The sequence below is a fragment of the Hermetia illucens genome, chromosome 4 (genome assembly GCF_905115235.1).
Source record: "Hermetia illucens chromosome 4, iHerIll2.2.curated.20191125, whole genome shotgun sequence".
NCBI lineage: Eukaryota > Metazoa > Arthropoda > Insecta > Diptera > Stratiomyidae > Hermetia > Hermetia illucens.
In genome coordinates this window covers 11155860-11180112 of record NC_051852.1, presented here as the reverse complement: position 1 = coordinate 11180112, position 24253 = coordinate 11155860, and the positions used below count along the sequence as shown (strand labels likewise).

Genomic DNA, 24253 nt, shown 5'->3' with positions numbered 1-24253 from the left:
TATGTATGCAGAGGATGGTTCCTTTAGAAATTGCATATTTCCATTATTAAAAAATAACATAAAAACATTTAAGATATATGCATATACACAAAAATGTGAAAAAAAGATTAATAAAGTAAATAACCACGGACCCCCTCAAATGGGATTGAAAGCAACACTATGTTTGTGGCTATCGAGATATTATTTATTATTCTGATGGATTCTATGTGTATAAAGAATGAAAAAAAAACACTTCCAGACCACACGTTCCGAAGGGTCTTTTATGGTTCCATTCACCACTTGGTATGCACATATATTCCAAATAGAAGGTTTCAAAATATTTCGCTCGATGTTTACTCTAAGAGGTACTCATCGACCTCAATCTGAGCTCATATTTTGTAATGATTTCAATATCTTTTTGAAACATGATATCCCTTCAAGGTTAATTTGAGCCCATATTGTTCGGTTCTGTATTGAAAGTAAACTTTCTTATAATTTATATCATAGGATGTGGTTCTGTTAAGGAAAATTATAATTTCTTTGCTCTGGCTAGACGACTAGACTGGCTTATAATCGTATGTCGCCTAATCAAACACTTCCAGACTAATTTCCAACGATCAATTTGAAGCAGTATCACCGCCTTACAACGCGGTATCATTCCTGCAATACCAATTCTTATACAATAATCATCAACTACCCCAAAAAGGACTCCCTTCAGAACTCTGTCTCCAGGACTAGGTATGATCATCAACACAATCAGACAGGGAAAATCCCGATCGGTCACATATTGGTTAATATCTTCTCGTCTTATCTTTACTTCTATCATATTATAGTCTAGCATAAAAATATCTCACTTACTTAATCCAAAACGGTGGTGGTCAACCCGCAATATCTTTGCGCCATAATACAACATATTTCTCACACTTTCGGAACCAAGCCTTTATCACTAGACACAATATTCACTCCATGTAATAGGAAACCCCTCTTGGGCGTCCTACATATATCACTTCGGCACTTGAACTAACAAAAATCTTTTTTACCGCTTTTGTATCAGATAACAATCTTTTTCTGTTGCTAGTATGAATCGTGTTGAAGTTCTTCATTTAAACTGTGAAGGATTCGGCGTTCTTAAGTCTTTTATAGGTTGCTAAATCGGTTAGGTCAGCAGAACATACATATTTGTGTTTATATTTCATATTGAGGTTCGGAACGGACATGTGCATGAAATTGGATGGAAGATTTACTCACGCGTAGTGATATGTACTCATATGGGTTTTTTTCAGCACTAGAACTCTTTATGTATTTTGTAAATAATTATACACGATGGTTTGGGTATTCTATCCAAATGGAACCTTCTTGAGTTGCTTTGGTTTTGCAAGTAGTGGACGAAAATTTTAATTACATTCGTTAATATGCACTTACATAACCCATAACCATCAGGAACTATGTGGTGCAACCCTTTCGCTATATCTACATAGTTTCATGTTACCTTCATAAACAACCAGCCCTTACTAGAGGCTTTTGAAATTATTTATTGGAAGCATTGCTTTAGTTATGCGGAAAAATTAAATCAAACTTTTCTTTTTAAATAATTTTTATTGCTAACTAATTTCCCGATCATATATTGTCAGCGTTAATTGGGTTGCAGACTCGATTCGATTGCCCCCGATTACTCGATCGTTGGAAATATGAGATGTTTTTCAACTTAGACGTATCCAGCTTATGCTGTTTTGCAAATATTTAGCGAACATTTTGTAACCAGAAGTCATGAAGGTTGAGTGTGTAACATATTTTCTTGTATTGACCAAAACCTAACGAAAACTTGTGGCGGTCCACCCGTTCTGAAACTATGGTGTCTTTTGATGTCATCATTGTAAATCTGCAGCCCAACCCTCTTGGAGGACGATGGGATGTAGAGTTGCGCAAAGCATTACCTTAGTAGCTGATGTGATATCATATCACTTTTTGAAAAAGGTGATATCACAAACATTATCTTTCATCACCTTAACCGTACATATGACATTATATCATCAACATTAAATATTAACGTTCAGCAGCTCATAGTGTCAAATATTATATTACTTATTGCTAGAATAACTTGGCATGCATTTATTATATTCAAAACGTAAAGGATACGACAGCACCAAATAAGTATCAATGAAGAAGGAATGAACTTTACATGCAAAAGGAGAAAAAAACAAAAGGTCCCATAAGAATATAAGATAATAAATCGTGATTTCTACGAACGAACATTACTTTACTTAGATGTTATCTTTTCTTGGCATAATTACACCAAAAGCCAGCCCAAATCTAGCCCGATAGTCGGCGTCGGCATCGACAACTGGCGCTGTAACTTCCACTAAGAAGAGCGCTAAGGTTAGATGATGCTATCTAACAATATAACTTTTGTAATGAGATCCTCCTCGATATTATGGGGTCCAATAACTACGTTGAGGGCATCGCTTAACCTCCTTCTTTCATTCACGAATCTCGGATAGAGGAACATAACATGCTTCGGGTCCTCGGTTGTAGCGGCGCATTCGGGACAGTCTAGAGACTCATTCAATCCGAAACGATGCAAGTACTTTCTGTATCCACCGCGTTCCATAAGGAACTGCGTTAGGTGGTAATTTAATTCTCCATGCTTGCACTCGACCCATCTCTCAATACACGGGATCAGAGTATGGGTCTAGCGGCCCTTTTCGGAATTATCCCATCGGTGCTGTTATCTCCTGTACAGCTCCTTCCTAGTGGCTTTTAGGAAGCCCGCAGTCACTTCGGTCGGATTCACCCTTCTTCTCTGGTAGAGACACCTGATAACGTTCTATATGCACTACACACCCTCAGCGCGATTGGCCGGGATGCCGAACTTACCCGTCTTTGGTTCGCTGTGTTATTCAATGCGCACGCCCAGACTAGAGCCGCGTATAGCAGGATGGATTTCACCACTCCTGCGATAAGCAGCCGGCGACTAGATTTTGGCCCTCCAATTTTCGGCATCATCCTTTGCTGCCTTTTAGCGAGCATAGTTCAGCTGCCCCTTGAAGCTCAACTTAGCATCAATCATTACCCCCAGGTATCTTATGATCGATTTTGAAATGACCTCGTGATTACCAACGCGGATTTTGACAGAGTTGTTTTTCTTGTAATTGGTAATACGGAGATGGTCCGTCTTCGCCAGGTCCAATTTCACCATTTGGAGCCATGCTTTGATAGCATAAATGGTTTCACTTGCATGTAGTTCCACGTTCTGGTGGTCTTCCGCAAACTACCACTGCCAGGTCGTCTGCAAAACCAATCAATGTTGCCTCCCTTGGTACGTGAGGCCGAGCACTCCGTCATACATTATGTTCCGCAACAGGGGCCCCAATACGGAGCCTTGGGAAACACCAGCTATCACAATATATTCCTTCGGTCCGTCGTCCGTCTCGTTCCAAAGAAGCCTCTCCGAAAGGCAACTCTCGATAATCCGAGCTAAGTAAAAAGGGACATCCTGTTTAGCCATCAACATCATCATCATCACGGCGCAACAACCGGTATCCCATCTAGGCCTTCCTTAATAAGGAACTCCAGACATCCCGGTTTTGCGCCGAGGTCCACCAATTCGATGTCCCCAAAAGCTGTCTGGCGTCCTGACCTACGCCATCGCTCCATCTCAGGCAGGGTCTGCCTCGTCTTCTATTTCTACCGTAGATATTTCCCTAATAGTCTTTCCGGGTTGGATCATCTTCATCCATACGGTCACTTAACCCGCCTACCGTAATCTGGCGGTCATGGTATCACTCATAGATTTCGTCGTTATGTAGGCTACGGAATCGTCCAACCTCATATAGGGGGCCAAAAATTCTTCGGAGGATTCTTCTCTCGAACGCGGCCAAGAGTTCGCAATTGTTCTTGCTAAGAACCCAAGTCTCCGAGGAATACATGAGGACTGCAAGATCATTGTCTTGTACAGTAAGAGGTTTAATGGTGAGACGTTTCGAGGGAAACAGGTTTTGTAAGTTGAAATAAGCTCAGCTGGCTGCCAACAACCGTGCGCGGATTTCATCGTCGTAACTGTTATCGGTTGTGATTTCGACCCTAGATAGGAGAAATTATCAACGGTCTCAAAGTTGGAAGGAGTGAACTCACTCTTAACCAAGCTGTGTTGCTCTTTTACTATTTGGTGGCCAAAGTGGGCGGACAACCAGTCACTGACATATCTTTCCAAGATTTTGGAACCGGAGAGAAATGGGACAGTAGTTCCAGCCAAGCATATGATCGTTACTTTTGTGAATGAGGATGATGAGAGCCTCTTTTCACAAGCCGGAAAAATAATTCTCTTCGCGGCTTTTGTTGAAAATAAGGGATAGAAGTGGTCAAAGGGTAGTATAGGTCCCAGAGCGTGGTGACCGCTGAGAGCTCTTTCTTAACGAACGGAGACGGACGGAGAAGAATTAAGGCGAGACTGCCGCGCCTAAAAACGGGATAAATTGTACCAACTGGTCCTTCAGGTTGGTGGTTAGGTAGGGCTGACAACCCTACACGGCAAACCGAAATTACGAAGCCACAACAGAAGTCTCGGACTGGACCGATAATCCAACAACGAAATCGGCAACGACCCTCTTTTCACAAGTATCAAATAATTGGAATCTTCCTACTGCCTATCTTCCTACTGATTTCGATGAAACTCCCCAGGTAACTACTGAAGAAGACCAGAAATCCATGAAGGAAACTGTCAAAAATAAAGCCCAAAGCTAAGATGGCATTTCGAATAGAGCTCCGGTAGTGGTTGTGGTTGAAATTCGGATTCCGAAAGGCAAAATCTACTGTCAATGCGACCAGTACGGTGATGCCTTTAATACTGCAATGCAATGGAACAAAAGAATTGCAGGTTTAGTCAAATTGGGCGCTCCCAAATATCTGATGCGCATAGTCATAGAATTCCTCAGGGAGAAGCTTTTGGGTTCCGATTCGTACGATGGACCAAAGACGTATAGAGTTTACAGGGTTCCACAAGGATCTGTCCTCGGTCCTCTACTGTGGTTAATAATGTATGACGGAATTTTAGAGCTGCACTACCCAAAGGAGTGACAATCATTGACCTCGCAGACGAAATCGGAGTGACTATCTTGACACAAGATATTGAGAAGTTCGAAGTCCTCGCAAACGAAGCAATTTTTGAAATAAGATCTTGGCTAGCAGACGCATAATTCACAACAATTTCAAAACCACACTTTTCGGCAATATCTCATCTTTCAACGATGCATTCTAAACACATCTCAAATTTCTAATGTTAACGTAAATTCATTTAGATCCACAATAAATCTACGTACTCTATACAAAAACATATTTTATATAATTTTTCGGAAATATCTGAATATCTTTTCTTTGTTTGATCAAATGGAACGATCGTTTGAAGTGTGAGATATGTTTGCTTTGGTCAATGTGTATACAGGAACCAAAATAGATTACTTAGTGTCAAGTATGTAGGTAGCAAGTAAGTAAACCTTTGCGCCATCATACTACATATTTTTCACACTCTCTAAACGAAGCCCTTATCACTGACACCACCACCAGTGTATGTAACAAGAAACCCTTCTTCGACCTCCTATGTATACCACTTAGGAATTCAAAATAGTAAAAAAATCTGTTTTATCCCTTTTGCATCAGATAACAATCTTATCTGTTGCCGGTAAAAATCATTGAAGTTCGTTACTCAAACTGGGAAGGATTCACTATTTTTCTAGATTTGTAGCCACTCACCTCTGTCAGCAAAAGATATCCAAAGGACTTGAAGATAAAATGATCGTTTTTTTAGAATTATTAGAATCGTTAGAGTCGATGTCTGTTTGTCCGTCTATTTGTCTTTTGTTTTTTTTTCTTTTAATGGATGGAGGTGGAAATCTTACAAAGACACTGCCGCGCCAGGTTGCAGCAGCATGTGGGATTCTTACCCACTAAAACCACCCCCATTTTCTTCTTCCTCCTTCCCCGCGGAACCGCCGCAGAGCATTACTTCGCGGGGTGGACTGAGCTTTAAGCGACCATGCCTTCCGTTCTTCGCGTCCTCCTTGCGCGCTCCGCTCTTCCAAGTTCCTCCTGTATTCTTTTGATTGCGGAGTTCACCGCACACCAGTTTTCCTCCGACTTCAACATTTCCCCGACGATGTTCTACGGGCTTAGGTTGGTTTTCAGGGGGTCTTCCAGACTCCTCCTTTCTGAGAAAAATCGTGGACAGTGGAACATAACATGCTCCGGGTCCTCAGGTGTGCAACCACATTCAGGACACAAGGGAGAATCATCCAGCCTGAATTGGTGCACGTACTTCCTGTAACCACCATGTCCTGACAGGATTTGCGTGAGATGTAGTTAATCTCGCGGTGTCGTCGCTGGATCCACTCCTCAATTCGTGGAATCAAAGTGTGGGTACAGCGACCCCTCTGCGAGTCGTCCCACTGTTTCTGCCACTTTTCCAGCGACTCCCGCCTTCCACCTTTCCATATTCTGCATCCTTTCCAGGAGGATTCATTTTCCTTGTCTCGTATAGGCAGCGTGCCAGAATGTCTATCGGGTTCATTCCGGCAATAACAGACGCAGCCTCGCCTGATATTGTTCTGAAGGCGCTGCACACCCTTAGCGCCACTAAACGGTAAGTCATATTTACCTTCCTACGATTACCCTCACACGCTAGTGCTTCCTCCCAAACTGATGCCGTGTATAATGGTGAGGAGCGAACCACTCCGGCCACAAGTAATCTGCGACTGTATCTTGGGCCTCCAAGGTTAGGCATCATCCGCGCTAATGATACGCTGGTATTTGCCGCTTTCTCACAGGCATAGTCCAGATATCCCTGAAATTGATTTTAGCGTCAATCATCACCCCTAGGTATTTGATAACCGGTTTCGAAGTGATGACGTGACCACCAACACGAATATTAACCGTATTCCTCTTTCTACGATTGGAAATCAAGACCACCTCCGTCTTTTGTTCCGTAAAGTCAATCTGAACCATCTCCAGCCACGCTTTTATGGCGCTAATGGTTTCTTTAGCGCACATCTTAACGTCTTCAGCTTCTTTCGCGACGACAACCACAGCTAGATTATCTGCAAAATCGATTATCGTGGTCTAATTGGGCACGGGAAAGACAAGAACCCCATTGTAGATGACGTTCCACAGGAGAGGACCCAACACTGGGCCCTGTGGTACTCCTGCGGTAACGGTGTACTGCTTGGATCCCTCATCCGTGTCGTACTAAAGTGTCCTCTCCGAAAGATAACTTTCGAGAAGCTTAGTCAAATAACTAGGGACGCCCGTTTTAGCCAGTGAGCTTTTTATCCACTCCCAACTAGCGGGATTGAACGCATTTTTGATGTCCAACATCAGCATGGCCCAGCCCTTTTTAGACGACATCGCGTCTCGAGCCAGCTACAAAGCAACGTCTACGGCGTCGATCGTTGAGTGGGTTTTTCGAAATCCAAATTGTCGCTCCAATAGTCCATCCTTATATTCAATGACAGGGAGCAGTATATTGTAAATGGCCCTTTCTAGCACCTTTCCTACCATGTCGATGAGGCAAATCGATCGATATGATGATGGGTGTCCTGGATGCTTATTCGGCTTCGGGAGCAAAACTAGTTTTTGCCTCTTCCACCGGTCGGGAAAAACTCCTTCCACCATGCATGGTTCAAATACGCTGGTAAACCAGTCGGGTCTGATCTTAACAGAGAGTTTAACAGCTCTATTGGGAACAGCATCTAGGCCGAATGCTTTGTTATCACCAATTCTCCAACAAATTCGCGCAAGTTCCTTCTCAGTTACCGCAGGTATGGTGTAGACGTCCAATGTTTGCTTGTGTTGTTCGCGCTCCCTTATATCCGGAGGGAGAAGCGCCATCACGATATCGAGCAGAAGATGCGGGCAGGTCAATTGTGGTGTTCGCCCTCTTATCTTCTTCATAACCACTGTGTACGCTGTTCCCCGGGGACTTCGGTCTGCCTCTGCGCAAAGTTCCTTGAAGTATTCTCGCTTGCTGGTCCATAAAGCCTGCTTAAGCCTACTTCGTCGCCTCGGCATAGTAGCGTCGCATGCTCTCGTTATGCGTCCCATCATTTGCTCTACCTTTTCTGTAGCCGCACCACCGGGATTTTGGCCTACCAAAATGAATGCATCCTCTTTAAACTTTTTCAAGGACCAACCCTGGTTTTCAGCTCCGCGGGAACGCACATCGCCGTATGCCCATATTCGATCTGGAGGAAAATCGCCTGGTGGTCGCTGTGAGTATAATGCTCACTGACAAACCATACCATTCTCCTCGCCAATGTGGTACTCACATATGTTAGATCGACTATTGAGCCTGACCCTGTCCCATGAAAAGTGGAAACATTTCCCATATTCATCATCATCAACGGTGCAACAACCGGTATCCGGTCTAGGCCTGCCTTAATAAGGAACTCTAGACATCCCGGTTTAGCGCTGAGGTCCACCAATTCGATATCCCTAAAAGCTGTCTGGCGTCCTGACCTACGCCATCGCTCCACCTTAGGCGGGACCCCCAACTTACCGATGTTCTGGTTGTTCAGTAGCTCATCAAAGTACTCAACTCATCGCTCCAATATCCCCATTCTGTCGGAAATCAGATCTCCCTCTTTGTCTCGACATGACGAGCATCGAGGTGTATGAGGTTTCATCCTGCTGACTTGTTGGTAAAACTTCCGCGCCTCGTGCGGTTACTCCCCGAACTTTTTAAGTTCACAGACCTGTTGGTCCTCCCAGGTTTACTTTTTCCGTCTGTGAAGTCGCTTCTCCTATCGCCGGAGTTCGTGATAAGTCTCTGCGCGTGCCCGCGTTCTTTGAGAATGCAACATTACTCGATATGCCGCATTCTTCCGTTCCGTTGCTAGCTTACATTCATCGTCAAACCAGCTTTTTCGACTCCTTTTGAGGCTGGGGCCAAGTATGATTGTGACCGTATCAATGATAACGTTCTTCAGGTGGTTGTGAAGATCATTTGTTGATGCTTCATTTCCAGGGCCTCTGTTGACTCTGTTGAGGGGATTGTAGGTGGTGTCGTAATTCGACCCCCGAACCCCATGCCAACGAGATAGTGGTCCGAGTCTATATTTGCCCCCCTATATGTTCCGACATTCATCAAGGCTGAGAGGTGGCGGCGTTCAATCAGCACGTGGTCAATTTGGTTGAAAGTGGTCCCGTCTGGAGAGACCCACGTAGGTTTGTGACCCACTTTCCGCGCAAACCAGGTACTTAAAATAACCATTTCGTGCGATATTGCTACCTAGATAATGCCCAATCCGTTATCATTGGTATCCCTATGTAAGCTATGGGAGCCGATGTATCGCCTGAAAACGGGCTCCGTCCCTACTTGACTGTTGAAATCTGCAAGTATGATTTTGATATCATACTTGGGACAGGCTTCGAGGGTCCGCTAAACTGCCTCGTAGAAGATATTCTTCTCCTCTGTAGAGGCGTGAACGTTTATAAGGCTTAAATTTCTAAACTTGCCTCGGAAAGCTTATATGCGAGACCATATTGCCATACGTAGTCGAAAGCTTTCTTTATGTCGAGGAGGCAGGCTATGGACGGTGCATTCCGGTTGAGGCCGAGGAGGACGTCCGATTTGAGCACGGGGGGTGCATGCTCAACCGAGTGTTTGGGTTGGTTGGCGAATTGGAATTGTGGGAGTGAATGGTTGGAGTCACAGAGCTCGTCGATAATGACTTTGATGATCCGCTTGAATATCTTGGCGGAGGATGAGAGGATTGAGATAGGCCTGTAGCTATCGAGATTTAGAGGATTTTGGTTCTTTTTTGGGATAGGAACAATTCGAGCACTTCCAATCTGTTGGGAAGCAGACGTTGATAAGGCAGTGGTTGATGATGGCGGACATAATGGGAGCGATGCTTGGGGCGAATTTCTTGAGAACAATGTAGGGAATTTTGTCAAGTCCAACTGATTTTTTGTTTTTGGAGGCGGCAACGGCCGCCCTGACGGAGTCTGGACTGACAAAGTGGATCGGGAGGATATTTTCTTGTTGACTTGGGTCGGCGAGGGCGTGGGTGAAGGGATTTTGTGTGGGTTGGAGAATGAGGTAGCAGGGATGGGCTAGGAGTTGAGAGATCTTTCCGCTTGCCTCGTTGCCGAAACTTGGTTTACGGAAGTGGAGGGTGCAGTGGTGGGCTTGGAGGAAGTGGTGAGCGAGGACGTTCACTTTTTCTGTGGGTGGGATGTTTTGGGATAGGATTGGGTTTTGTTGGACTGATTTGCTTAAACCCGTGCAGGTTTTCCTGAGTTCCCTGTATGTACCAGGGTTCAGTTCGGTGTTGGAGAGGCGGCTGTGGAGATATTGGGTGTATAAGATTCTTTCGCGGATGGACTTTTCCAGTTCGCGGATTTCGGAGAGGAGGTGAGAGGACTGCGGAGAGTATCTATTTCTAAATAATCCCCACCTGAGGGTCTTTTTATAGTGGATATCGGTCAGGATGTCGTCGGGCAGGGTGATTAGGTTGCGGTAGTTCAAGGGACGGGATAGGATCAGTTCGTCACATACTTACCAAATTGCTTCGGTGTATTGACGGGCGGTTATGTCAATGGAGTCGTTGAGAACTGTACAGTTGGATGGGAGTAGAAGTTGAAGTTTGGTGTTGAGGGCCAAGTTGATGTGTTTCCAGTTTTCGCGTTGGAAGTCGGGAACTGAAGGTGGCGTGGACCAAACGACTCTGTCCGGGAGTTTGATGCGGAGGATTATGGGGACCGTTTCGAGGAAGGTGTTTGGGTTGGGAATAACATTCAGGTTACTGCTAATCAGGAAGTGGTCTAGGTAGGAATGATAGTGCGATCTGTTGTAGGTTGAAAGGGCCGGGCTGAAATGGGCTAGGTTGATGGTGGGATTTGAGGTTGTGAGGAAAAGGTGGAGCTGGTGCCCGTTCTGGTTCGACCGTGCATCGAACCAGGACGGATGTCTGGCATTGAGATCTCCGATCCGATAATCAGGAACCATTGTTTACCGGGAGAGTGGTGTTGGGACGTGCAGAGGGACTTGGTGCGGAGAAAGTCATGGGGGTCGAAGGACTAGTTAGGACAGTAAACAGAGGTGACGAAGACCGAGGTTCATTGGGATTCGAAGGAGATTAGGGTGGTTTCGATAGGTTTGAAGGTGAGTGGATTTGCGTGACTTGGAATTTATCGGAGATGAGGACGGCCGTTCCGCCACATGTGCTGCGGCGATGAGGATTGTTTGAGGTCGGTCAGTCCGGAAGAGGCTGAAGTTGGAAAAGGAAGGATTGTATCTATAGTTCAAGCAAGTTTCACATAGGAGAACTTTATTGGATTTGTGCTCGACAAGGAAAATCTCGAACTTATGTCAGCGGGCTCGGCCGATGATTGAATTAATGTTCAACTCGATAATCCTGACGTCCATTAATGGATACCAAGATACCGACCATTGAGTTGAACATTTGCAGGGATTCTTTCGATTTCCTGGCAAACTCAAGGAAGTCTGGATTGAAGATGGTGGTGGGTTAGTTCACGCGGGTGGGTGACCGGGAAGAGGTTCCGCTTCGTGCGGCGTCGGCGATGAACACAAGCGGATGGGTGAAGGCGGGGTTTGTGATAGGAGGACCAGCGGGGCGGGAGGTAGTTGTAGGAAGAGGGCGGGTAGGAGGCGAACGCTTTTGTGCGTTTCTCCTTGCCACCATCTGGACAAACCGTGGGCACTTTCTCTAGTTGGCGGTGGTGGTCGTTGCCCCGCAGTTAACGCACTTCGGTGCCTCTTCGAATGTTTTGTCGCATTCGTCAGGGCCGTGTAACCGGTCGCACTTAACGCACCTGTAAGCGGGGTGGCAGTTGGTTGCCGCGTATCCGATGCGCTGGCAATTTTTGCACTGTAGCATTTGTTTGTTTTTGATTTGTTCGAATCGAACAATCATGTGCTGGATGGCTTTCACCTCGCGCAGCTGCTTCTCGGTAAAGGTCGCGTCAAAAGTCACCAACCACAAGTCGAGGTTGATGTTGTTTGTCTTTGCCCAGGTCGTGCCAAAGGGTTTTGCGCTCAGGGTGCTTGAGACTCCCTGAGCCTTCAATTCTTCGACGATCTCTTGAGGGGTGAACGTCGTATCAAGGCCTCGGAGGATGAGGCTGGTCGTCTTCTCAGACGGGAGGGTGTACGTGAAGAACTTATTCTTGTTCTCCACGAGGATTTGTTTTGCGGTCGAGTAATCTTCCGGCGTTCTGGTAATGATTTGGTGTGAACTAGCTGATTTCTTGATCAGGTAGTTATTAGGGAGTGCACGGAACATAGTTACTTTTATACCTTTGAAGGCAACCGAGTTCTCGACTACCAGGAGTGGGGGTATTCTTCGATTTACCTCCTTTTTGGATGAGGCTGGTTTCGGCTGTTAAGGTTGCGGTTGCTTTGATGGTGGCTGCTTGGCTGTGCTGGTGGGATGCAACTTTTTCGCTTCGCTGAGTGTGGGGTAGACCTCGGGGTGGGACCCAGACGGTAGGGCGAGTGGCACCGCTGGACGGTGTGGACGGTGGTGTCCATCACCTCGGTTGGTGTAGTTGGCGCGGTTGGTGCCGAAGGGGGGCTGGATGCCCCGAAGGAACGGGCTATCATCGCTTTGAGCGACTTGATGACTGCCGTGAGGTGCGGTTATTCTCGAGGGCTTCCTCGAGCTTCTTCATCAACTTCTTGTTCTGCTTGCGCAGAGCGATCGAACCGCGGATTGCGTCAAGCGAAACTGAGCTCTCAACAGTCCCGTCAGAGCCTGCTAGCGAGTCGGACTCGCAGTCACTGGAGAGCCTCACCTTGGACGCTTATCGGCTTGTTAGTCTTACCCAACCCTAAACTTGGGAGGACCAGTTGACATAGTTTGTCCCGCGGGAGACCCGCCTCTATTCTTCTTGGTTTGCAGTTGTTCATTAAGAAAGAACTCCCGGCGAATTATCCTTGCAAATTAAACGCCTTCCTTGACTTCAAATATACCATGAACAAATTCATTTGATTTTATTTACATAAAATATAACATAAAATGTAATATGCTTACAAAAACAATGGATAACGATACATTCTAGCGTATATATATACGAATTAATTACATACAGTCCTTCAGATTATCTAATGACACCAGCGTCTTCCTCCCGTCGTATTACTCAGACTTCAGATTCATCACGAAGCGATATACACTTCAAATTCTAATCACTTCCTCTAGGTCTTTTCCGTTTAGCTCTTAACATTGGAACGCTACAACCAACCATATTTCTACGCTAAGTAAAATTCCTACGACAGAAAATTGCTTTTAGTTGGAAATTGCCAAGAAATAAAATGATTTCAGGATACAAAGGAAATTACAAAAAATCGATAATTTACAAAGAATACTAAGTGCTCTGGGTGCTCTTCAAATTAGCAGAACGGAGTTGTTTTCAGTCACTCCAAAGTGATAGTGAGTAGTAAACTAAGGCTTTGTGGATAAATTGGATATTTACATGTTTGTGGGGCTATATCACACCAATACGAGTACAATTGCCATTTGTTTGCTTCAGTTTGAATTGTTTAAAAATAGTTGTGACAAAGTAAACGTTGCTGACTCTCCAAAGTGCGTAAGAAGGAAACTTAACACCCAAAACTATCGAAGGGAATTGCTAGCAACACGTGAAATTCAAACTTAGCACAGCAGTTAGACCTGCATAGAAAGCACGTAAATGTGAATGGATCTTCTCTATTAGCCCTAAGTGCAGCCCAAACTGATATGTGGCATCTTAAACGCTCGTTACTTTTTCCAGCCCTTCAATTCGTGAGTTTCTCGTCGGCGATATCTTCGTTCTGAGAAGTCTCCTTGCCTCCTTGCCTTGTACTCGTTGCCATCGATTCATCGATTTCCATGGGACTAGCTCCGTCCCCTTCGTTTGTCGACTCTGCCGGGTGGCCTTTCGGAGAGCAGCTCGGGGCAGCATCCACTTTCTGTAATTTCAAGGTAATGTCTTTTTTAATTGTTTTGAGGAAGTCTTGTGCTGGAATCATTACTTTAACTCCGTCGATGATAACGTTCGCTATAATACTACCGAGGTCAATACTCGCTCGTTTTTCTCCATAGAAACTGTACGGTTCAACTGGCTTGTCTGATTCGGAGGTGGTTTTCTGTTCGCTATCGATTGATGTTCGGGTTGAGGACGGTTTGCAGATCTTCTTCGATCCTGAAGGCAAGTATTCTTCATCGGAGTCGAATTGATCAACGGTCGCACGCTTTGAAGTCACTTTTTTCATAGAACGACGATTCGCTTGGCTTGGCGTTAGCGAGTCATCATCCTCGCTGATGTCGATTACCCCAGTCGAGTTCGGCGAATCTCCTACTTCCTCCCCTGCGTCCAGTTTTCCGAGTGGATGTGTGCCCAGCAATCGGAACTTTTCGACAACAAACCCGTTCGGGAAGATCACCTCCAGCATCGCAAAAGGCCAGTCGTTCTCGCTAATCCCAGCAGGTTTTGTAATGCTCTTGTGAACCGAAAAATTGTCATTCTTCAGCTTGTTCGAAATATGGTTGGTGACGGTCTTCTCCGCCGGTGAGCAAAATTGGCAAGTGGGGCACTTGTAGATTGTCCCCTGCATAACAGTGCATGGCGCGTTTTGAGTGATATTATGTTGACTGGCGCAGTGCAGGTTGCAAGCGTCCATGTCGTTTAGGATGATGTGGCAAATATTACACTTGAAACATTGCAATGCGCTCCCTAAGCCCGCGAGAGATTGCAGGTAGTGTTGGCCAAATGGTTTGGATGGTGGAAGTGGTATTGGCGATTCTTCTTGGGCTGGTTTATGCTCCACCTCGTAATGCTTAGAAAGTTCAGCCATGTCAGACTCATAAACGAATGAGCAATGACTGCATCTTCGGGCATTTTCCACCTCGCAAGTAGCAAACGGTTCTTTCGGGTGCTCCAGGAAATGGTGAATTCCAAGCTCTCGGTAATCATTCTTTTGACCGCACTTAAGGCATTGGAGGCGTTTCAAAACTGTGAATAACGGTGCCAGGCCCTCGTTTTGTGCATTAGCGGGATCAACCGGGGAATTTGATGGATCGAATTTATGAACCCAGTCCCAGTGCTGCCGATAGTCCTTCATGGTCTGATGCGTGGTCTTACAATGATAACATACAAACTTGAATAGATAATTCAAATAATCCTTAGATTCTGCCTCTTTGGGATGGTATTCAGCAAGATGGGAATGAAGATCGCCCATATTTGGTGCGACGTAAGTGCATATATGACACACCTGGGAAAGCTGTGTAACCGAATTTTTAGTGGCTTCAGCGCTTGCGGTCTGTGTCCCTTCGATTTCAGCAGAAAGCAATGTTTCATCAGTTTCCACTGCAGGCGCAGTTTCAACTGGGTAACTTGACGCAGGCTCTTCTTCCATCAAAATACCGCGGATGTTTCTAACTTTGTTTGGATCTCGCCGCCATAGGGGCGTGGTGTCAATTGTCTTCGCTTGCACTATATCCTCATCAGTTAGCTTAATGTAGAAGCACACGACCTCCACCATTGCATTGGCGTGTCTCTTTTGAGCATGTTCGCTGATTGCTGGTATGGTGACCCCACCAAAAGTGCATTTGCTGCATTTGTATCGATACTTCAAATTGTGTGATACCAGGATATGGGCCGACATTTGACCTTGGGTAGAAGTCTTAGTTTTGCATAGCATGCATTGCCATTTCATTGCTGCACCACTGCTGTTCGATTTCGACGTGTCCCCTGTATGTGTTGGACTCGAGCCTTCCAAGGGTGACGTCTTTTTAGCCAGAGTCGTTTGAACACCTCCCTCCCAGCGTTTAATAATTTTGTAGGACATATTTTCGCCACTGTGTTCCGTCAGGTGCTTCTGGATCACAGACCTATTGAAGTGTAAGTAGCCGCAGGAGAGGCACTGATACAAATCTGTGTCGTGGTACTTCAAATGAGTAAATATCTTATCAATGCATATTTTATTGGCGCAGATCACAACGTTACAATGCGGACACGTGTAGCTCTTTTCGTTCCAATGGACCACATTTAAATGCTTTCTTAATGCAAGTTGGTTCGTAATCGTGTGCACACAGTGGGGCACTCCGCACGTATACCTACTTTTAATTGGTACAAAATCTGGCAAGATCCGTGCCACTCGTCGGGCATTCGGCGAATCAGCGCTTTCCAGGTTCGCGGCACTTAGGAGAGCACCGCCTGTTGTACCTGGTCCGGCAGTAGCAGGAGGCGGAGGCTTGTTCGCATGAGAGCTACACGCCAGGTTTGTCATTTTATCGAAATGTTTCTCTGAAGAATTCAAACATGGAACGGGGTTGACTGGGTCTATATTCGCAACATTGATTTCATTTTTATGAAATTGGAGGTGCCTGTAAAGATTCGTTCGAACTTTTGTTCGATACTGGCAGATCGCACAGAATAATTCATCAACGAAGATGGCCTGGCGCGGTAGCTGATCTATTTCGTCAGCAGTGAATGATTTTTTCATTTGTGACCATTTCTTTCGTTCCCACATTTTCAACAGTCGATCACCGAAGCGCACTACGTCAGCTGCCTTCACACTGTTCGGGCAAACGAAGAAGAAATCTTTTTTGGCATTGATGTATCCTTTGATTAGCGCATATGTTCCTATCGTTGACTTGGCTTTCACCGAGTGGCACTGCGTAATATGCGCGACGAGCTCTCCGGCCGTCTGGCCTGTTTCGAAACACAGGAAACAGAAGTATCGATGCCGCTCGTGCTTGAAGTAGTGATTCGCACAGTCCAAAACTCCTTTGAACTGCTCTTCGCAGTAATAACATGGGTAACTACCGTCACTTATATGATGCTTTGTGCTATTTCCCAGATGATTGCGAAATGTCCTGAAGTTTGTCGAAACCACATCGCAATCTGGAAAGCCGCATTTGAATAGCTCGTCAATTGGTACACCTGTGGAGCGAACAATATCTGCGGCAGCATTTAAGATTGTTGTCTCTCGATTTTCGCCACTATCCCCAGCAGTCGACTCCGTTGCCTCTGGAACAGTCAGCGTTTCCGACGACGAATGAAGGCTTGAAACTGCTTCGATTCTCAGCGTTGAAGGCTGGCTAGGTACTTGCGGATCTGTTGTGACTTTACTAGGCGGCGGCTCAGTGTCCTGATTCGGAGCGTTTGTCGTGGTCTGGGGTGTCTGCTTCTCTTTTGCTGCTAATTCCGTAGCCGACGATCCCAAAGAATTCAACTCAACTTCGCTGTATGGACACCGGTGAAGATATTGTTCATCCACAGGACTATCCAATGTCGCTATCATAATTCCAATATCTGTATTGGCATAGACCTTCTCCTGGAAATTCGAAAACAATCCAAATTTAACATCCTTTCACCGAATTTCTATGCTTATCATAACGCAACACGACTAGATGAACAGAAAACCCAGATTATTTACCTCTATTGAAGCATCTAACTTCCCTTTTCGGATGCAGCAAAACAGCAATTTTGCAGGATGCTTGTCTGCCATGTGAAGATCAATATCATCTCGTTCTGAAGCTCCGAACTTGCAATAGATGCACTGGTAACGTGCAATGTTATGTACTTTCTCCAAATGGGAGGTGGCATCTTTTATGGCGACGGGATCATACCAACTTTTGCAGAAAAAACATGAGTATGTTGTTTTAAACTCAGAAATGTGCTCCGAAAAGTGTCCTGCGAATTCCATGGGACAGAAAAATCTTTTCGAACAATCTGTGAAGGAAGGAAAGCGGTTTATGCATAAGATTGAAAGATGAAAATTACTTTGGGAAAACGTTGGGGGTTGAAATTATCATAATTCGAGGCGTTTTATAAAAGTTGCGTTAGCCAACTATCCTGTTGCTCCTTCAACGATGTGTAGGATGTGAAGGTCCCTGAACGGTCATTGTTTAACACGGGCTGTCTGGTTGCGGTTTACGCACAGAGTGTTGGGCTCCCGCAACAGCACGCTGGCGGACTACCAACTAAACACCACCCTGCCATCAGAGAACTAGCCTGGAACCGTTTGACACATTACTTCGGACTAGCCCTCCCGCTCTTCCGGTTTCGGAGCCTTCAAGTTAGGGAATCACCACCTCACCAACGGGAGGGGAGGCGAGGAAGCGAGTTGTTGTTTGTTCAAGGGACCCCTTACCGTCCGATCCAGCGTCCAGCGCTCTTCAGCATCTCTCTGACAATGTTGTCTGGGGAGATCTCCTGTGTCTGCATAAAGTTGCTGACGCAAGCCGTCCCCCCCTCTCGCAAGAGAAAAACGTGTGTTCAGCGTCGTCCGCCACTCCATTGCAGAACACACAATGAGGAGATCGCGCCTTCCCAATTCTGTGCAGGTAAGACAGAAAACCCCCATGCTCACTCAGAAATTGGGTAATTAAGTAATCAATCTGACCGTGCGTTCTGTTCAACCACGGGTTTAATTTGTCGATGATCTGCGCAGTCCATTTGCCCCTTGGCTCATTTTGCCAAGAAAGTCGCCAATCGGTAAGGGTGCGTTGACGCTCTTTATGGGCAACGACCTCTCTTAAGTTTTCGCCCTTACGGCGGTAGATGCGCTCCTTGGTATCACTCCCGCGATCACCATCACAACCGGTTCGGAGACGGTGCGATAAGTAGACGCCACTCTCAAAACTTCTCGCCTCTGCACTTGAGCGAGGCATGTACGATGCACCTCCATGTCAAGAGCATCAGCCCATACCTCCGCACCATAGAGAAAAACCGACTGCGTTGCTCCCATAAGGAGACGTCTCCTAGTTGATATAGGGCTCCCGACATTCGTCATTAGCTGACTCAAGGCCGCGACTCCAGCTGCAGCCCTGTCCGCTGCTGCTTTGATTTGCTTGAAGAAGCTCATCTTCGAGTCGCGCATTAAACCAAGGTATTTAGCCACTGGTTTTGGCTCTATAGTCAACTCGCCGATCGATATGGGATACAGGGTCGGAATTCTCCTTCTAATCAGGATGACTACTTCGGTTTTTTTCAGCGCAAGGCTGAAACCGTGAGTAGTCATCCATCCGCTTACCCGTCGCATCAATATGCCAAGTCTGCTTTGCGCCTGATCAACAGTGCGTCCGGCAACAAGTGCCGTAACGTCGTCTGCATAACCGACCAGGCGCGACTCTTCGGACATATCGAGTTTCAGTAGACTATCGTAGGAAGCGTTCCAGAGGTCCGGCCCTAGGATGGATCTCTGAGCCACTCGCGACGTGATTTCCATCCTCCTTTGGCCCTCTAGTGTCTCATAGAGCAGGGAGCGATATTTCAGATAATCCCTCAATATCCGCAAGAGATAGCTTGGCACGTGAAAGGAGTTTTCTAGTGTGGTTAGCATATCTGTCCATCTTACGGAATTAAAAGCATTTCTGACATCAAGCGTTATGAGGAGTACTATCCGTCGAGAACGGCGGCTGTGTGCCTCGGCTCGGTAAACCGCATCCACGGACCTCCATAACAGCATCCACTGTAGATCTCCCTGTTCTGAACCCGAACTGCCTTGCGGATAAGTCCCCGGCAGCACGGATCGCTTCATTGGGGGACTACTCGAGCACTTTTCCGGCCGTGTCAAGCATACACAGCGGTCGGAATGCAGACGGGAGCTCCGGGTCTCCTTTACCATTACTGGTCAACGCGAGTCTGGCCACTTTCCAGCGACAAGGAAAAATGCCCTCCTTCAAGCAGGCGTTGAACACTTCAAACAGCAATTCCGACCGTTGGCGGGACACCAGTTTGTAAATTTCCGCCGGGAAGCCACCGGAGTCTGACGCCTTTCTGTTTTTCATAGTGAGGAGCGTAATGGCGCTCGGGCCCCGGAACAAATTGGTGACCAGAACAAGCTCATCATCTCCTTCTGGATATTGGAAAGCAATGGAGCAGAAGAGACCCGGAAATATTCGCACTATCAGTTGTCCTCAACCAGATTCCAAGAAGGTTTAGTAACCAACAAGCTGCCGACTTAACTACGGACCTGGGATCATCACCTCGTCGACTCATAAGGTCAAGGAAATGGATATAAAGCGCACGGCACTGTCAGTTCAAGCATATATATACATAACTATGATTGCCCTTGGTGGGGTGTAGTGGGTCAACTATACCGATGCGCCATCGTAAGCGATTACCTTAAATTCTCTTCAGCATCCCCAAGACTTCCCCGACGCTTGCACTCCTTTTCTACTGTTCTGCGCCAAGTGCCCTTGTGGTGACCCTCTCGTCGGCCATCTTGGGGGAGTGCATTCCACTGCATGGCGTAGCTAGTAACGCAATTGTCACCTCTCCTTAAAGTGCCACTTCTATCCTCCGACCACAGTGCGTACAAATGGCAGGCCTGTGCGTCGACCAAGCTTTTCGTTTGAGATAGCCTGCGCACTCCGATGACACGACGCAGACAGGTGTTAATGAAAGCTTAGAGTTCACTTTCTATGTGTTACTCCCATATAGCAACATAGTGTGGCACAGCAGGGTTAACAGCCGGAATGTTGTTTATGCGAGCGGATAGATAAGGCCGCCGGCGCACACCGCAGTTTTTTAGAACTCGCCACGAGAGGAGCGGGAGAAGGAGGGGGGAAGGGGCCCTGGCGACAGCCATCTAGAACGCAACGTCGCCTAACGATTTTTGGCCCCCTCAGCATTCGCAACTACCTCGTAGATACTGGTGCGGAGATTTCGATTCTTCCCGTACCCCGGCACCATCGGCTATTTCCTCAACCTTTGAAACTTGCAGCGGGAAATTCCTCGCGTATTAACACCTACGGGTACAGGCAAGTGGACGCGAGTCTTGGCTTGCGTAGGACGTATTCGTGGCGATTCATCCTGGCGAATGTCAGCTTCCCCATACTAGGCGCAGGCTTCTCGTGTCACTATGGGTTGCTGGTGGACTTGCAGAACAGGTCCCTTATAGACTCCACAACCAACCTTAATTTGTCAGGCCAAATCTAATCTTTTCCTAATAACAATCTTTCCGTACTTTTGGAGGACATTACTGACTCTCGTGTTCGGGCACTCCTCCAAAAATTCAGTCTCTCTAAACCAGTGAAGCACAATGTGCAGCACTACATTAATACTACTGGTTCCCCTGACTTCTCGAAGGTGCGTCCCTTACCACCCCAGAAGCTGGATATTGCACAAAAAGAGTTTGAACAACTTATGCAACATGGTATCTGCAGACCTTCGGACAGCTGTTGGTCTTCCCCACTCCATATGGTCCCTAAGCTAAATTGCGAATGACGCCCCTGTGGGGATTATAGAAGGCCAAACGCACAGACTGTTCCAGACCGATATCCTGTTCCGCTTATCCACCACTTTGCGTATCATCTTGCAAACTGCCGTATCATTTCGACCTTAGATTTAACCAAGGCCTATCACCAAATCCCTGTAGCTCCAGAAGACATACTAAAGACGGCAATATGCACACCCTTTGGACTCTTCGAGTTCACCCGGATGACTTTCGGATTGTGCGCAAACCATTCGAAGGTTCATCCACTCGTTCCTGCGAAACCTGGACTTCTGTTTCGTATATTTGGATGATGCTTTGGTCGCTTCTTCCTCAGAGTCTGAGCACTTAGCCCATCTCGAGTGCATTTTTCAACGCCCCCTTGAGGCCGGGTTAGTACTAAACGCTGAGAAATGCAAATTCCTTCAAACACAGGTGAGATTCCTCGGCCACTCCATTTCCCCTGAAGGAATACAGCCCGATCCGGACAAGGTGTAAGCAATTACAAGCTTCCCGCGTCCGAAGACAGTGAAGGATTTGCGGAGGCTCTTGGGCATTCTCAACTTCTATCGTCGTTTTCTAGCCAAGGCCACCCAACACCAGTCCGTTTTGAATGCATACTTGTCTGGCCCCAAAACAAAGGACACACGAGAGGTTGTGTGGTCTGAAGAGGCTGTCCGCGCATTTGATAAATCCCGTCAACAACTGGCCGACGCTACACTCTTGGCATTTCCTCTACAAGATGCAACCCTAGCCGTTTTTGTTAATGCCTCTGACATCGCAGTAGGTGCTGCTCTTCACGAAAAGGTGAATTAGGTCTGGCAGCCGTTGAGTTTCTTCTCTGAGCAGTTAACCCCCCTCAACGGAACTACAGTACATACGATCAAGAATCGCTCGCCGGGTACGTCAAATTATCAAATACTTCCGCTTCTCCCTAGAAGGCAGGCCGTTCACAGTGTTCACGGACCATAAACCACTCACGTATGCTTTGAAACAAAAGCCCGACAAAGCGTCCCTCTTCAGCTTCGACACCTGAGCCTTATAAGCCAGTTTACGTCAGACATCCAGCACGTGTCCGGCAAGGACAATATAGTGGCTGATGCTTTGTCTCGTGCCTCCGAAGTTAACATCCCCGCCTCACTCGACTTCTCGGCTACCGCCAAGGCGCAGGAGGATGACGCAGAACTTCAGAGTCTCAAATCCAACCCCAAATACAAATTTCGGCAGTTTCCCATCTTCGGCTTGAACCTCTCTCTCTACTGCGAATACTCAGAAAAAGGACCCCGGCCATCTTTCGCATGGGAGTGTTCCACGCGGTTCACCACGTAGCACATCCAGGCATTAGGACGACAAATCGGTTAGTCACCGAGAAATACTTCTGGCCCTCCATGGAAAAGAACATCAACTCCTAGGCTAGAGAGTGCATCGCATGCCAGAAGTGTAAGGTCACCAAGTATGTAAGGAAAGAAGTGGGCTCATTCCCCCGCACTACCAAGCGGTTCCACACCATACACCTCGACATCGTAGACCCTTTGCGAGACTCGCACGATTTCAAGTATTGCCTCATAATCACGTGGTGGCCTGAGGCAATACCTTTCAAGGACATTACGGTGTAATCTTGTGCCGAAGCCCTCTGTCGAGAATGGATCTCTCGCTTTGGCGCCCCCGCAGTGATCATCACTAACCAGGGAACGCAATTTGAGTTCACCCTTTTCTCGGAGTTAGGCAAACTCCTGGGATTTCAAACGTCAGCAAACTACGGATTACCACCCTCAATCCAATGGGATGCTACAATGTTGGCACCGGACCATGAAAGCCGCCATTATGGCTTGCGATGATCCGTCCTGGACTCAGGTCTTGCCTCTCGTCTTACAAACAACCCGCCGAGGGGTATTTGCTGCCAACCCCGCGGAGCTGGTATACGGGGAGAACCCAAGGCTCCCAAGTGATCCGGTCTTCGACAAGAGATCGGGTCTCACAGACTCGGGATTGCGGTGCCTGTTGAAAGACAATCTTCACCGCATTAAACCCACACCTCCCACTCGACACTCGTCCGCACCTACCTGTGCGCCCAAGGAGCTGGACACGTGCACGCACGTCCTGGTCAGGACGAATGCTGTCCGGAAGTCGCTGCAGCCTCCATACGAGGGCCCGTATCGTGTTCTTGAGCGGGGAGAGCATTCCTTTCAGCTCGGGATCGGAGGACAGGAAAAGGCTGTCTCCTTATCCTGACTGAAGCCCGTTTGTGCTCCAAATCAACGTCGCGTTCGCTGTTCTCCTGAGGAAACGGTTTGACGAATCGAGTTGCATTAAAGACCTCCGGAAAGCTCAAGATTTCCTCGAAAATACTACGCAAAACTTGGACTTCTGTTTCGTATACTTTGATGACGTTCTGATCGCTTCTTTCACCGAGTCTGAGCATTTGACATCTCTCGAGTGTATTTTTCAACGCTTCCTTGAAAATGGCTTTATTGTCAACGTTGACAAATGCACATTTTTCTAAGAGCAGGTGAAATTCCTAGGCGAGTCCATCACCCTTGACGACATTCAATCCGATTCAGGTAAAGTGTAAGCGATTGCGAGCTTTCCGCTGCCAAAGACTGTCAAAGATCTTAGAAGGTTCTTGGACATGAGAAACTTCTCCTGCCCAAAGCCACTCACCACCATGCATTACTTAACGCCTTCTTGTCTGGTCCTACGACCAACGATAGCCGGGTAGTTGTGTGATCCCCAGAAACCGTCTAAGCGCTTGAAACCACCAATAAGCAGCTGGTAGACGCTACTCTTTTGGGATTCCCTCAACAAGATGCACCTTTAACCGTGTTTGCCGATGCCTCAAACACAGCATTAGCGCTCTTTACCAAAGAGTGAATCAAAGCTGTTAAGCCCCGGGGTTCTTCTCAAAACTGTTGAATCCCGCTCAACGGAATTATAGCGACTATGATCATGAATTACTGGTCGCTTATCTGAATATCAAACACTTCTGATATTCCCTTGAAGGCAGGCCGTTCACCCTGTCCACGGACCATAAGCTCCTAACTTTTCCCTTACGGTAAAAACACG

General features: G+C 46.7%; 1 protein-coding gene across 1 annotated transcript in view; it reads right to left on the bottom strand.

The window, feature by feature from the left end:
• Positions 1 to 24253, bottom strand: part of LOC119656264 — a 97831-nt gene that overhangs the window by 55886 nt on the left and 17692 nt on the right. Inside the window, exons 5-6 of the mRNA XM_038062685.1 lie at positions 17408 to 17703; positions 13768 to 17305 (exon numbers count right to left, since the gene is read on the bottom strand). Of these exons, the coding sequence (XP_037918613.1) occupies positions 13768 to 17305; positions 17408 to 17703 (3834 nt within the window). The remainder of the gene's footprint in view (positions 1 to 13767; positions 17306 to 17407; positions 17704 to 24253) is intronic.